This window comes from Nomascus leucogenys, unplaced genomic scaffold, assembly GCF_006542625.1.
Source record: "Nomascus leucogenys isolate Asia unplaced genomic scaffold, Asia_NLE_v1 Super-Scaffold_551, whole genome shotgun sequence".
Classification (NCBI taxonomy): domain Eukaryota; kingdom Metazoa; phylum Chordata; class Mammalia; order Primates; family Hylobatidae; genus Nomascus; species Nomascus leucogenys.
In genome coordinates, this window is record NW_022095781.1 from 197,441 (window position 1) to 213,053 (window position 15,613).

A 15,613-nucleotide genomic window follows, 5' to 3' on the forward strand; every position below is an offset into this window, starting at 1 on the left:
GATCATGGTGGATAAGCTTTTTGATGTGCTGCTGGATTTGGTTTGCCAGTATTTTATTGAGGATTTTTGCATCAATGTTCATCAAGGATATTGGTCTGAAATTCTGTGTTTTGGTTGTGTCTCTGCCAGGCTTTGGTATCAGGATGATGCTGGCCTCATAAAATGATTTAGGGAGGATTCCCTCTTTTTCTATTGATTGGAATAGTTTCAGAAAGAATGGTACCAGTTCCTCCTTGTACCTCTGAAAGAATTTGGCTGTGAATCCATCAGGTCCTGGACTCTTTTTAGTTGGTAAGCAATTGATTATTGCCACAATTTCAGAGCCTGTTATTGGTCTATTCAGAGATTCAACTTCTTCCTGGTTTAGTCTTGGGAGGGTGTATTTGTCGAGGAATTTATCCATTTCTTCTAGATTTTCTAGTTTATTTGCATAGAGGTATTTGTAGTATTCTCTGACGGTAGATTGTATTTCTATGGGATCAGTGGTGATATCCCTCTTATCATTTTTCATTGCATCTATTTGATTCTTCTCTCTTTTCTTCTTTATTAGTCTTGCTAGCGGTCTATCAATTTTGTTGATCTTTTCAAAAAACCAGCTCCTGGATTCATTAATTTTTTGAAGGGTTTTTTGTGTCTCTATTTCCCTCAGTTCTTCTCTGATTTTAGTTATTTCTTGCCTTCTGCTAGCTTTTGAATGTGTTTGCTCTTGCTTTTCTAGTTCTTTTAATTGTGAAGTTAGGGGGTCAATTTTGGATCTTTCCTGCTTTCTCTTGTGGGCATTTAGTGCTATAAATTTCCCTGTACACACTGCTTTGAATGTGTCCCAGAGATTCTGGTATGTTGTGTCTTTGTTCTCGTTGGTTTCAAAGAACATCTTTATTTCTGCCTTCATTTCATTATGTACCCAGTAGTCATTCAGGAGCAGGTTGTTCAGTTTCCATGTAGTTGAGTGGTTTTGAGTGAGTTTCTTAATCCTGAGTTCTAGTTTGATTGCACTGTGGTCTGAGAGACAGTTTGTTATAATTTCTGTTCTTTTACATTTGCTGAGGAGAGCTTTACTTCCAACTATGTGGTCAATTTTGGAATGGGTGTGGTGTGGTGCTGAAAAAAATGTATATTCTGTTGATTTGGGGTGGAGAGTTCTGTAGATGTCTATTAGGTCCAGTTGGTGCAGAGCTGAGTTCAATTCCTGGATATCCTTGTTAACTTTCTGTCTCGTTGATCTGTCTAATGTTGACAGTGGGGTGTTGAAATCTCCCATTATTATTGTGTGGGAGTTTAAGTCCCTTTGTAGGTCACTCCGGACTTGCTTTATGAATCTGGGTGCTCCTATGTTGGGTGCATATATATTTAGGATAGTTAGCTCTTCTTGTTGAATTGATCCCTTTACCATTATGTAATGGCCTTCTTTGTCTCTTTTGATCTTTGTTGGTTTAAAGTGTATTTTATCAGAGACTAGGACTGCAACCCCTGCCTTTTTTTGTTTTCCATTTGCTTGGTATATCTTCCTCCATCCCTTTATTTTGAGTCTATGTGTGTCTCTGCATGTGAGATGGGTTTCCTGAATACAGCACACTGATGGGTCCTGACTCCTTATCCAATTTGCCAGTCTGTGTCTTTTAATTGGAGCATTTAGCCCATTTACATTTAAAGTTAATATTGTTATGTGTGAATTTGCTCCTGTCATTATGATGTTAGTTGGTTATTTTGCTTGTTAGTTGATGCAGTTTCTTCCTAGCCTCGATGGTCTTTACAATTTGGCATGTTTTTGCGGTGGCTGGTACCGCTTGTTCCTTTCCATGTTTAGTGCTTCCTTCAGGAGATCTTTTAGGGCATGCCTGGTGGTGACAAAATCACTCAGCATTTGCTTGTCTGTAAAGTATTTTATTTCTCCTTCACTTACAAAGCTTAGTTTGGCTGGATATGAAATTCTGTGTTCAAAATTCTTTTCTTTAAGAATGTTGAATATCGGCCCCCACTCTCTTCTGGCTTGTAGAGTTTCTGTGGAGAGATCAGCTGTTAGTCTGATGGGCTTCCCTTTGTGGGTAACCCGACCTTTCTCTCTGGCCCCCCTTAACATTTTTTCCTTCATTTCAACTTTGGTGAATCTGACAATTATGTGTCTTGGAGTTGCTCTTCTTGAGGAGTATCTTTGTGGTGTTCTCTGTATTTTCTGAATCTGAATGTTGGCCTGCCTCGCTAGATTGGGGAAGTTCTCCTGGATAATACCTTGCAGAGTGTTTTCCAACTTGGTTCCATTCTCCCCGTCACTTTCAGGTACACCAATCAGACATAAGTTTGGTCTTTTCACATAGTCCCATATTTCTTGGAGGCTTTGTTCATTTCTTTTTATTCTTTTTTCTCTGAACTTCCCTTCTCGCTTCATTTCATTCATTTCATCTGCCATCACTGATACCCTTTCTTCCAGTTGATTGCATCGGCTACCGAGGCTTCTGCAATCTTCATGTAGTTCTCGAAACTTGGCTTTCAGCTCCATCAGCTCCTTTAAGCCCTTCTCTGCATTGGTTATCTTAGTTATACATTCATCTATTTTTTTTTTCAAAGTTTTTAACTTCTTTGCCATTGGTTTGAATTTCCTCCCGTAGCTCGGAGTAGTTTGATCATCTGAAGACTTCTTCCCTCAACTCGTCAAAGTCATTCTCCGTCCAGCTTTGTTCCGTTGCTGGTGAGGAACTGCGTTCCTTTGGAGGAGGAGAGGTGCTCTGCTTTTTAGAGTTTCCAGTTTTTCTGCTCTGTTTTCTCCCAATCTTTGTAGGTTTTTCTACTTTTGGTTTTTGATGATGGTGATGTACAGATGGATTTTTGGTGTGGGTGTCCTTTCTGTTTGTTAGTTTTCCTTCTAACAGACAGGACCCTCAGCAGCAGGTCTGTTGGAGTTTGCCAGAGGTCCACTCCAGACCCTGTTTTGCTGGGTGTCAGCAGCCGTGGCTTCAGAACAGTGGATTTTCCTGAGACCGCAAATTCAGCTGTCTGATCGTTCCTCTGGAAGTTTTGTCTCAGAGGAGTACCTGGCCGAGTGTGGTGTCAGTCTGTCCCTACTGGAGGGTGCCTCCCAGTTAGGCTGCTCAGGGGTCAGGGACCCACTTTAGGAGGCAGTCTGCCCGTTCTGAGATCTCTAGCTGCGTGCTGGGAGAACCACTAATCTCTTCAAAGCTGTCAGACAGGGGCATTTAAGTCTGCAGAGGTTCCTGGTGTCTTTTTGTTTGTCTGTGCCCTGCCCCCAGAGGTGGAGCCTACAGAGGCAGGCAGGCCCCCTCGAGCTGTGGTGGGCTCCACCCAGTTCGAGCTTCCTGGCTGCTTTGTTTACCTAAGCAAGCCTGGGCAATGGCGGGCGCCCCTCCCCCAGCCTCGCTGCCGCCTTGCAGTTTGATCTCAGACTGCTGTGCTAGCAATCAGCGAGACTCCGTGGGCATAGGACCCTCCGAGCCAGGTGCGGGACACAATCTCCTAGTGTGTCGTTTTCCAGGCCCGTTGGAAAAGCGCAGTATTAGGGTGGGACTGACCCGATTTTCCAGGTGCTGTCTGTTACCCCTTTCTTTGACTAGGAAAGGGAACTCCCTGGCCCCTTGTGCTTCCCGAGTGAGGCAATACCTCGCCCTGCTTTGGCTCGCTCACGGTGCGCTGCACTGACTGTCCTGCACCCACTGTCTGGCACTCCCTAGTGAGATGAACCCGGTACCTCAGATGGAAATGCAGAAATCACCCGTCTTCTGCGTCACTCAGGCTGGGAGCTGTAGACCAGAGCTGTTCCTATTCGGCCATCTTGGCTCCACCCCCCACTTTTCTTTATTTACTTTTTCATTCATTTGCTTGTTCCTTTGGCAAACATTTATTCATTATTTACTATGTGACAAGCACTAAACTTGGTGCTGAGGAAAGAAAGATGAATAAGACAGGGTTTCCTTTCTCAGGGAAACCATAGTATGGTTGAGGAAATAAGTAACAATGGAGTGCGACTCAGATAGCAATTTGCTGCTGCTCCAAGAACAGTTACGCAGGTGATTGGTTACGCTTGGAGGTAGAGGATCTAAGAGAGGCTTTTAAAAATGTCCCTTTTGAGCTGAGTTTGAAGGATAAATGTAGTAAGAGCTTGCCAGAGGGACCTCAGAAGCCATCCAGGGACAGCTGACAATAGGACAAAGCCCAGAAGTGTCACTGAGAGGAGCACGCCGGGGACACAGTGACGTCTGGTTTGAGTGGATCCTAGGTGGGAAGGGTAACTAGGAAGAAAAGACTGGAGAGATGGGATGGAATAAAGCTGGGGGGTTTTCATCCTAAAGGCACTGTGACAGTGGTGGAGATGTTTAAGCTGGGAGGTTGGGAAGGTAAATAGGATGGAGAGAGCTGGAGAGGCCCTGGGAAGATGTGAGGAAGACTTGTTATGAGACCTTTTGTGGTCCAGAGGAAGGATCAGGAGGAAATGAGTAGGGTGGGCTCACTAAGGCTGACTGGTGAGTGAGTGAGAGTGTGGGTAACTCCAGTGTTTTGGGCTTGAGAGGCTGGTGCCAATCCCAAGACAGAACAGTCAGGAGAAGTAGATTTCAGGAGGAAGATGATGGGCATATTCTGAATATGCGTGAGATTACCACAGGACACCTGAGGTGCTTTCCCCCACCCCATCCCCACCTTGACGTCCTACCGAAGCTCTTGATCCCTTCAGTGCTGGCCTGGCCCCTCCACTGTCATCTCTCAGCCTGAGCAGCTTGCAGCCCCTTGAACTGCCAGGCTGTGTTCTGCATCTTGCTGTTTCCAAGTGGAACAGCTTTTCCCTTGTCTCAACTTTTGTCTGGCCAGCTGCTGCAGATCCTTCCAGGCTCACTCAGATGGAAGGCTTTGCAGAAGGCTTTCGTGGCACTCTCGACCACCACCAGGGAGGGCTCATCCAGATCTGTCTGCAGCCGTGTGCTCATCCCACCTGATTGTGGTGGTGTGCTTTCATGACACCTCCACTGCTGTGATGCCTGTCCTGCAGGGCAGGTGGCATCTGTGTCCACTGTGCCTGGCCCAGATGGAAAGTGGGGCATTAGCAAACATCACAGGAGCAAATCCAGGTGGCATATCCACCAGAGAGCTGGAAACTCCAAAAGACCAAGTGAAAGGCACCAAAGACAAATATGAACACGAGTATCCTGCATCTTCCCCTGCTCTCCTGTCTGCTGGTGAAGCACAGCATGCTCTAGAGACATGTGTTCAGTTATGGAGGCCCATGCTGTTGGCTTGGTCTTGTGTGTGGAGAGGAATAGAAAGAGGGAAGGAATGCAGAGGCCCAGGGAGGAAGACTGTGAAGCTCGGTGGCCCATGTTGGCAGAGGAGGTAGCCTGGCCTGCACACCTGTTTCCCTTCATTTTTCTAAGCTTCTGGGCCACGTCCCCAAGGAACAGCTCCCCATAGGCTGAGAGCACACCAGTGAGGCAGTTCCATGGATTGGTCTCAGAGGGCTGTGACCCCTAGAAACCGCATGCAAATGTGCATGTGTGTGAGACATGCCTCATTCTGGGGAGACACCCCAAGAGCTTTTGCTCAGCTTTTCAAAGATGCCTGTGGCCGTCAAGAGGCTGAGAACCACTGCTATAAGGATCCAGTCTTACTTTTTTCCCCACATTAAATCCTAGGAGGAATAATAATATAAAAGATAAGGAAGAATACCTAGATCCATACTTGCTCAGAACTACATCCTGCAGTTTCCCAGAGCACCCACACAGAACGTAGAACCCAGTTCCAAAACCACTCTCATAAAGCTGAAGGCTGTAGAGCTGCAGAGCCAGATGGACCCTTGGAAATCACTGTGACACTGGGTCATGTCTGGGGCGATCAGGAAGGCATGCAGAGCTTATCAGTGGCAGCGCTGGAATGTGACACAGCTCCCTCCTCATTCATTGATTCTCTTTTTACTACTTGCCTTATCTCCCAAAACCTACATTTTAATAATTCAAAACTTTTTCTTTTTTCTTTTTCTGAGGTGGGGTCTGGCTCTGTTGCCCAAGTTGGAGTACAATAGCATGATCTCAGCTCACTGCAGCCTTGGCCTCCTGGGCTCAAGCCATCCTCCCACCTCAGCCTCCCAACCAAGTAACTGGGACTACATTACAATGCCTGGCTAATTTTTTTTTTTTTTTTGAAGAGACAGGTTTTCACCATGTTGTCCAGGCTGGTCTCGAACTCTTGAGCTCAAGCCATCTGCCTGTCTGGGCTTCCTAGGGTGCTGAGAATACAGGTGTGAGCCACCATGCCTGGCTTCAAACCTTTTTCTATCCCAAATAGAGTTGCCAAACAGGAAACCGTTTTTTCTATAGATGTTTAGGTTTCTGGGGAGAGAAACTTTTCCCGCAAATTGCCTCTCTAAGCACCATAAAACCTGGTAGAAGATGGATCTGTTGCTTATGTCTGAATAGTACTTTATAACTTACCCATTGACACCCATGAGCTGGTTTACTTTACAGGGGAACACTGAGACTCAGAGGTGAGGTGACTTGCTTGCTGCTTCCTGCCACCCACTTCAAAGCTCTCCCCACTGTCTCTCAGCCTGGGCATTCAGATATGCACATTCTGTGATGCTCACAGCAGGGAACCAGTAGCCAGTGTACCTGGGTTGCTGCTGTCTGTTTTGTGGGTGTGAAACTGACCACCCTGCTAATCACAGCCATTGGGGGAGAGGAATAAGGTGTTGCCTTGATTGAATTAGACTCTAGATATACTAGAGTCTGATTTCTAAGCAACCTGCAAAATGAGTTTTTAATCACCATTTTACAGATGGAGAAACTAATTCAGAAAGGGAAAATGCTCAAGGCCACAAGGTAGTAAACTCCCAAACTAGACAAACCTCAGGTCTGCCCAATTCCTCTTCCTGTGTTTTCTCCATATCATCTCACTACATGGGGCTGTGAACTTCCCCGCCTGCCGCCCTGGGGCAGTCCTGGCCTCCTCTCATCCCTGCCCCTTCCTTTCTTTCTCTCTCTTAGGAGTGCCAGCTTCTCCCAGGATTCTGGGGCCCCATTCCTCATGAGGAGAAGCACAGCCGTGCAAAATCTTGCCCAGCACAGTGGATACAGTGTTGATGGGGTCAGCGGTCACATCCATGGCTTCCATAGCCTTTCCAAGCTGAGCCAGCACAATACAGAATTCAAAGGCAGCACCCACAGAATCCCCTGGAGCCTGGCCTCCCATGGCCACACCAGAGGCAGCTTCACAGGCTCTGAGGCGGATAATGAGGGTGTGTACCCCTTCAAGGTACCCAGAAGCACCCTGTGCCATGAGTTTGGGGGCCACCTGGTGAACAATAGTGGTGTTCCAGCTACCCCACTCTCAGTGCACCAGATTCCTAGGACAGTCACGTTAGACAAGAACCTCTGTGCCACGGCAGTGGCCACTCCTGGGCCCATAGCCTCCCTTCCCCTGCCCAAGGCAAGTCAGGCAGAAGCACGTCAGTGGGGCAGCCCTCAGCAGAGACCTTCAGTCAGTGAAAGTAGTGGGTGGTCTGTTGCCGCTGCCATCCCCAGGCGGAATACCCTTCCTGCAATAGACAACAGCCGATGTCGCCCAGGTCAGTACGAGCCCTCACTGAGACCCAGAGGGAGAGGGGAGGTGGCACCGAGTTCTCAGTGGTTAGACCAGTTGGCCTTGGTCTCCCATGGCCAAGGGAGACTTGGGAGCCACTCAGGTCACTGATAGTCAAGTTCATCTCCTGCCTGGACCTTGACCGCTGGGTTCCCCAGCACTGGAGGCTGTTAATAGACACCCAGCGGCAAGACTGTGGCAGACTCAGCCTCCACTAAGGGAGACAGAACATTCTTAGTTACAGTACAGCACATTATGGGTTTGGAATTCTAAATCATCGTAATGTATGTATGTTTAAATCCAAGTAAAAACTTAAAACAGAAATTTAGGAGATCAGTCCAAAACTAGAGCCAAACCAGTGTGGACTAACAGACTGTTGAAACAAAGTGAGATCTTCAAAATATTTTCCAGCCTATACTTGGATCTTTTTGTTTGAAGTCTAAACTTGTATTTGAAATACCTAGATTCTTTTGTCATTTGTTTCCCACTGAGAGTATTTTATATCTGCATATAACCTCCTCTCCTCAATGAAAAAAAAATTGATCAATAGTAACTCCTTTCCTTTTGCATCCATTCTTATACCTTGCAAAGCATTTGTTTATTCTTCCTGTTATGAGAGAGTCTGGTGGGGCAAAGCCTTGTTTTCTCCATTTTATATGAGGCCCACGGTACTTAGGCTCATTCAGGGTTGAAAGTCGTAAGTGGCAAAGATGAGCCTCACCCTGAGGTCCTGGATCCTGGGTTACAGTTCTTTGCAGTCTTTTCAGTGTTTCAGCAATTTGAGCAAGGCTCTTGTGCTGTGAAATTGAAATGATAGAGGTATATATAAAACATGTTTGCTGTTCAGAGCCCACATTTATATATAAAATAAAATGAAACTGACATGCAGAAGTCAGTACAAGCACTCTTTACTATTCCCGGAGGTGGCAGGTGGGTGAAAGGGATGGGTGGTAGGTGCTGTAGGAGTTGAAGGAGAGGTGTGTCCTGAGGGCAGGCGTCCAGGAGGGACACTCTGTGGGTGACACTGGAGCTGGAACTGGAAGCCCAGGAGGAGTTGTGGTAGGGAGCAGGGATGCGTTAGAGGTAACGCCTTGTCATTTGGGGTTCAGAGTCGTGTCCTCTGGAGCATCAGTGAGACCCTGAGCAGCACTGGGGAGGGCGTGGGAGGCATCAACACACGGATCAGCTGTGATACATGTGGATCTCCTTTTTCTGTCATAGCTTCCTCCAGCAAGTACCCCCAGCATGGTGGAGGGAATGCCAGCCAGCCTGCTGAGTCCGCGCATGAGGGAGTCAGTTCTTTCCTGGTGAGTATGGCTTAACCAGGGGTCCCCAGACTGGCTCAGGGAGGTAAAGGTTACACTCCATGGAACTAAAAGCACATCCCCCAAAGGGTGACAGCATCTCCTTCCTAGGAGCCTGCCTAGGTTCTTGCCTCAGTTCAGAACCATAGGTTCAGTTTTTGGATAAGTGAGATACAGGTATCCAGGTCTGGAAGAAAGTGAGTACTTAAGTAGATGGGATCACAAGGCTTACCAGCCCTGTGGGTAGCAGAGGGTGCAGAATGCTGGGGTTCTGGGTGCTCTAAGCAGATGCTCTAACCCATGAGGTTCCCTGGAGCAGGAGTGCTTCTCTGTGAGCCTTTGGTATGGGTAGACAGAGGAGACAGGCTGCTGGGGTGGTGGGTGATCTGATTCAGCAACCTTATCCAGGAGACCCTCTGGAGCAGGGTGCTTCTGTGTGAGCCTCAAGGCAAGGGTAGTACTCAGAGTCAGGTGAGGTGGATGGATTCCAGGCTGCCACCTGGAAGAGGTAACCACAGTTCTCCAAGGTGTCAGATAAGCAACAAGGCCTGGCATCAGGCTCCTTACAAAGATGGTGGGAATTAGGTAACCACGGCAGAGGGCAGATGGGGCAGGAGCTGGAGGAAGGCTGTACCTAGGTCTGCTGCATTGCACAACTCTGTGGCAGCTCTGCCTGCAGCTTGGTGGTCACCCAGGAGCCCGAGTGAGCCCCAGGCTCCCTATACCTCCCTGATACCTTGTCTGCTAATCACAGCCATCGGGGGAGAGGAATCTCCTTGTCTGGGGAAGTGCACCTCGCCCTATACCTCACCTTCCAGGGCTAAGACATCTGATATGATCCTTGCCTTGATCAGGGCCTGAGATGCTGACCTGCCAGTGCCAAGTCAGGACTTGAGGTCGATGGTGGGTCTTGAGGCCACACCTGCATGGTGCACGGCCTGTGCTGCCTTCTGCCTGGGTCTGGTATCCGGAAACCCAAGTGGACATTGGGTGCTGAGCCACACCTGCGTGGTGCACGGCCTGTGCTGCCTTCTGCCTGGGTCCAGCATCCAGAAACCAGAGTGGACCCAGCCACTAAAGATATTTTATCCCATAGATTTGTCACAAATTGTAGTCGGATCCCAAGGGATCCTGAGAGCTAGAAGGGCCCAGACATCTCATTTTTTCTTGCCTCTACTTTGATTTCAGAGTCTTTCCAAGGTCACTCTGATAGCTTCAAAGCGTAGCCCTCCCCATGTAGTGAAGGCTTATAATTGTATGCTGCCTTGGCATCCACATTGAATGGAGGTTTAGCTTTCTCAGACCAGAGGCAGAGGACTTAGTCACCCTGATAGTTTCCAGTTCTACACCACACCCATGCGGCTTCAGTCAGTGGCCAGAAATAGGAACCTAGACTCACCTCCCCCAGCCAGCAGACTGGGCTCACCACTTTCTTGCTGCTCCCTTTAAATGGACCATCCAGGCATTTACTCCGACCTTAATTGATCCACACCCCATTCCACAAGATGCACTACCAGTTGCCACCCTCTCTCCTCTTGCTTTCTTTGCCTGTGCTCCTTGACCTCCCAGGACCTGTAAGAACTGAAAACCCTTCCACTTTTACATGTGACTGTGTCATGGAAGCTGCTCCAAAGTCTGACCCCTGAGGCTACCCAGAGGGGCCCCATGCATGGGGTTCCTGGCTGGAGCACTTCTATCTGGGCCAGTGGTGGCTGCTGAAGACAGCAGCCCCCAGCCAAGGTGATCAAGAGTTTCCTTCAAAACACCCAGTCATGACTCTTTTTGGCCTTGTCTAGAAATTCTTATTCCTGTCTTGTTCTTGCTGGTGATAGCTGTGTTTCTTTCACTTTCCCCTTCCTAGCCAGGAAAAACGCTTGTGGGCCTATCAGACAGCATTGCTTCTGAGGACAGCTGTGTGCCTATGGACCCAGGCTCCCCTGCCCTGCTGGCTGTGGAGCGAGCAGGTGATGATTCCCAGGGTGTCTGCATCCCCGTGGGCTCATGTCTTGTTCGCTTTGACCTGCTCGGCTCCCCACTCACAGAGCTTTCTATGCACCAAGACCTCAGCCAGGGACATGAGGTCCAGCTGCCCCCTGTCAACCGCAGCCTCAGGCCTAACCAGAAAGGTAAGTTTTTCCCCATTCTGTCTCTTGACAATGTCCAGGGACTCTGCATTCGCTTAGGGGTCAGGTGGATCCTGAATGTGGAACGTCTGACTTTGGCAAGTCATGTGAATTCTCTGAGCCTCAGTTTTCTTCTCTGTGAAATGGTGATAGTAACTCCTACTTCCCGGGTTTGTTTGGAAGGAGAGTGTCTGGGACAGTGGCCCTGGCTCACAGCAGGTGTCCAGTGAAGTTTGGTCTGTGCCCTCTACGTGTAGACCAGGAAGAAGAGCTAGAGTTCAGGTTCCAGGCTGCCATGACCTCACCTTGGGGCCTTGGCCCAGCACGGGGTTCAAGGAAGGAGTGGGATAACTGGGTGGGGATCAGTCCTGTGGGTCTGGCCACAGGGAACCAGACCCAGCGAGTGGCGCTGGAGCCTCAGCACCTCATGGTGTCTACCTGCTTCCACGGTGGGCTACACAGCCCTGTCCAAGGCAAGGAGGGACAGGCATGGGGACTAAATCCATTTCAAACATTGTGTCTGTTTTTTATATCAAGTCAAATTTAGGCAGAAAAATCTATTAGACTATGAGTCCCCATTTTGGATTCTGAAAATACAGTGGCCATAGATACAGTGGGAGGAGCATATGATCTGGAATCTGAGAACAGAACTCTAAGGCCCTTCAGCATGACCCAGCTGATAGAGCCTTGCCAAGCCTCAGTCCCCCGCACACAGCTGGGTGGACTGGGTGGACGGGGTGGGCCTTTCTAAGCACACCTGGGCCTTGTAGCAAAGTGGACATGGGTGTGGTGTCATCACTGGCTGATGACTGAAGGTTCTTTTCCTGCTCCAGCAAACCCAACACTGCCCAACCTGAGAAACAACAGGGTCATCAATGAGCTCTCCTTCAAGCCGCCTGTCACAGAGCCCTGGTCTGGGACCAGGTGAGTGTCTGTCAGTGGAAACAGGAGCTTGGGACCGGGCCGGTGGAGGAGTGAGTGGGATGGTCATTGGCTTGTGGTCAGGATAACTGGATGCTGATGTTGATGTGGACATAGCTGATCCTGTCTCCATCTCAGGAGGCGTGAAGGCCTTCTCATCTGTAAAGGGGGAATAATGATCCCTGCCCCTATCAGTGCTTGATGTGGTAACAGTGTGAGGCCTGGATGCTTGAAGTCAGGGCCCAGCTGGAGGCTGGAGCCCTGACAGCAGCCCTGAGCCCCACTCAGGATGTACTCCTTGCCTTCTTCCCACCACAGCCACACCTTTGACTCCAGCTCCTCCCAACACCCCATCTCCACACAGAGCATCACCAACACAGACTCAGAAGACAGTGGAGAGAGGCATATTTTCCTGGTGAGTCCTTGGGGGTCACTGTAAGGCTCCTATCAGAGTCCCCTGGGACCCACACTCATGTCCCCGCTTCCCAGCTTAGCTACCTCAGCTGACTCACCCCAGCCCAGTCAGGTGTGATTTGGTCTCCTGTTGCAAGTGCTTCTTGAGCACAGGTGTATCAGGCAATCATTAGGGTTAGGAAGATGATGGTCTCCCCTCAAGGAAGTCTGGAACTTGAAGAGCAGAGGCAGCCCACTTCGCCCTCATGACGGTGATACAGGTAGGTGGTGCCCTGCCCTGGAAGAGGCAGAGTTGGAGGTGTCTGCTTGGCCATGGGGAGACACACATGTACATGCCTCACCCTGGTGAGGGCTGTGAGAGACGTGGAGATGCAGGTGGAACACAGGATACCCCTTAGATTGGCACTGAAGAGGGCATCGTGACCAGCACTTGATAGTTGCTGCATAGATACCGGAAGGATGAGCCAGCAAAGCAGCAAAAACCCAGAGCCCAGGGGGGCCTCTTTTCTCACCAGAGCCAGACTTCAGGAATGTCCCAGCAAGGTGGCAGCCTTCTAGAGAGGAGGCTGCGGGACCCCGCGTGTCTCCCGGAGAGCTGCCAAGGGAGCAGGCTCCATGCAGTGCCATGGGCACTGCCGATCTCTGGGAGCTGGAGGGGGAGGCAGCTGCTTCATAGGATGTGCCCACTCTGGGCCATGGGTGGGAGTTTCAGATGACTGACTGGGTGCAGCGTCCAGTGTGTGAAGGAGAGGCACAGTAGTAACACCTGGCTCACAGGACTGCTGAGAGGGTTTGAATGAGCAGAGAGTGCCCCAGTGCATGGCTCAGAGTAGGACCCAGTGGGCTCGTAGCTACGCCCACAGGTGTGTTCCACTGGGTGCTGGGTCTGTCTGTGTCCTAAACTCATTTGCAGGATTTTTCTCCTTGTGACAGCAGAACCTGGCATCTGCATTTCCTGTTTCCGGTGGCACCAGCAGTTCAGCCCTGCCGAGGAGCACTGATAACATCCACTATGTGGCCCTGGACTTCCAGCCGAGCAAGGTGCCTGGGGTGGAGCTGGGGTTGGGCAGATCCCTTGGGCCCTGGGGGAGAGACTGTGGGGCCAGGCCCTTCAGCACCAGCAGCATGGGGCTGCTGGGCCGCCACTCCCAGCCCGGTGCCTGGCTCTTATGCTCAGTGGTGCTCTGATCTGGATCTCGGGGCTCCTGTTCCTTCCCTCTCAGCATGGTGCCTTCATCAGCCTGCCCCGACTCCCTGTAGAGCGAGATGACTGTGTGGAGACCTGATCTGTAGAGGTTGTGGAATAAATCAGGAGAGACCCAGGACTGGCAACCTGGCTCCAGGCCATACTCTTCTGTGAGGAGAACTCACTGTGTGGGAGGGTTCCAGAGCCCGGCCATTGATGCGGGGGGCCTCAGAAGGAACTTCTGGGCCCAGGAAAACCTCCCGAGAAAGCACATGTAGCCAGCCTGTCTAGACAGCAGGGTGGAGAGCCCCATCTCTGTGCATTGCCCCCCTCGGGGAGATAGGGCTCACCGAGGGCACTCCTGGAAAGGCCTAGGCTGGTGCTTGTTGACACCTGGGAAATTTCCTGCCATGGATGAGTGTTTAGAGGGGAAGGCCTTGGCCAATCCTTGGGCCAGAGAAGGGCCTGGCTCTTCCTGCGAGGCGGGAGATGAGCAGTGCTGGCCAGGGCTATGGCATGCAGCAGGAGGAGAGGTTAGCCTGGAGCTGAGGCTTTAAAGCCCAGGCCCCCCAGGCTGCTGAGAGCAGGAGGCAGAAGTTCCTTTCCCCCTGAGAAAGTTTGGGAGAGGCCACTCCTCGGCCTGCCCTTCCTCACCAGGAACTCACAGACACTCCCACTCCCACTTCCACCCTCTGTCCCTCAGCCATCCATAGGCTCTGTCACGTCCGGCAAGAAGGTGGACTATGTCCAGGTGGATCTGGAGAAGACCCAGGCCCTACAGAAGACCATGCATGAACAGATGTGCCTGCGGCAGTCCTCGGAGCCTCCCAGGGGCGCCAAGCTGTGACTTGGGCCACCAAAACCAGAGTGGGGCCAGGACAGTGCCTCAGAGCTGCTCCTCCACACGCTAAAGCTCTGTAATATGAGGGACTGCATCCCCTACCCAGAGAGCAGAGGCCGGATCAGTATACATCCTTTGCCTGCTTGGGGCCCACCTGGGCCTTTGGCTGGCCACAGTCCCCACCTTTAGCCCCTTGCTAGGAGCAGTTGCCAGCAAGCATCCTCAGTCTCTTCCTGCCCCTCAGACCCGGGCTCCCAACAGATTTCCACCCTCACACTCGCTCATGGTCCTCAGCCTCTTCCCTCTAGCCTCTGGGCTGTTCCCCTCAATCCTGGAACATGAGCTACCTTGCTGATCCTGGGACCCAAGGCCCGTGGACATGGATCTTTTCAGCCCTGGCATTTTTTGGTCAGGGGAGAGGCAAGGCCATCAAACATTGGAATAGTTGAGAAGGAAGGTTAAAGGTGGTCTTGAGAAGTAAAGGAATTAGATCCTTAGACCCAGCAGGGCAGCTGATACCTGCAGGGGCTCCCACTTTCAGAATGAGCCCAGAGTATGGCAGCTGCTCCCGGGTGGGAGAGGCAGAGAGGGAAGGGCAAAAGGAAGGGAAAACATGAAGATGAACAGCTGAAAGCCACAAGAAGCAGAGCTGGAGCTCCAGAGACTGGGGTGACAAGGAGCAGGGTCAGGGCCCCAGAAATCTGGAGCTGCAGGCTGGCTCTGCTGCTCTCTGCTGATGCCCCTTGGGGGGCCCTTGCCTGCCTAAGAAGGCTTGATCCAAGCTGGGCAAAGCAGCGACTGATGGGGGAAATATCTGCCGGGTGAGGGGTGGGATGGGGGAGGGAGCGAGGGAGGGAGGGAGCATGTGCAGATGGAGATGGCTCAGGGCTGAGGGGGTCCTGGGACAGGCAGGGCCCAGGACTCTGCAGTGCAGGTGGTGCAGCACGTGACCTTCTGTGAAGGGGCAGAGCAGTGGGGAAGGCACAGAGGGAACCCATGGGAGGCAAGGCCGGGGAGACAGCCAGGGAGAAGTGGGGAAATGTGGCCAGGGGCCCTGGGGGCATGCCAGAAGTGGTGAAAGGAATACAGGAGCAGAAGGTGAAGGGGGGTCCGCTGTGCATGGGAGCAGTGTGGGAGGCCAGCTGGAGGGGCGTCTGGGACCTGGGTAGAGCCTGCATGGAGGACGGCCTGGGGTGGGGCTGGGGCTGTGCCAGGCCCAGTGTTTCCCTCTGACTTCGCCCTCTTTCTT

At 51.0% G+C, this 15,613-nt stretch overlaps 1 protein-coding gene across 2 annotated transcripts in view; it reads left to right on the forward strand.

Moving 5' to 3' along the window:
• The window catches only part of GAB4 (GRB2 associated binding protein family member 4), a 51,505-nt gene extending 36,350 nt beyond the window's left edge, over positions 1-15,155 (forward strand). Inside the window, exons 4-10 of one of the 2 annotated variants that reach the window (XM_012508027.2) lie at positions 6,981-7,231; positions 8,797-8,882; positions 10,741-11,005; positions 11,836-11,926; positions 12,242-12,338; positions 13,274-13,378; positions 14,227-15,155. In XM_012508027.2, coding sequence (XP_012363481.1) covers positions 6,981-7,231; positions 8,797-8,882; positions 10,741-11,005; positions 11,836-11,926; positions 12,242-12,338; positions 13,274-13,378; positions 14,227-14,370 — 1,039 coding nt within the window. In that variant the 3' untranslated portion in view covers positions 14,371-15,155. The remainder of the gene's footprint in view (positions 1-6,980; positions 7,232-8,796; positions 8,883-10,740; positions 11,006-11,835; positions 11,927-12,241; positions 12,339-13,273; positions 13,379-14,226) is intronic. The other variant, XM_030808399.1, reaches the window with a different exon arrangement.
• The last annotated feature ends 458 nt before the right edge of the window (positions 15,156-15,613 follow it).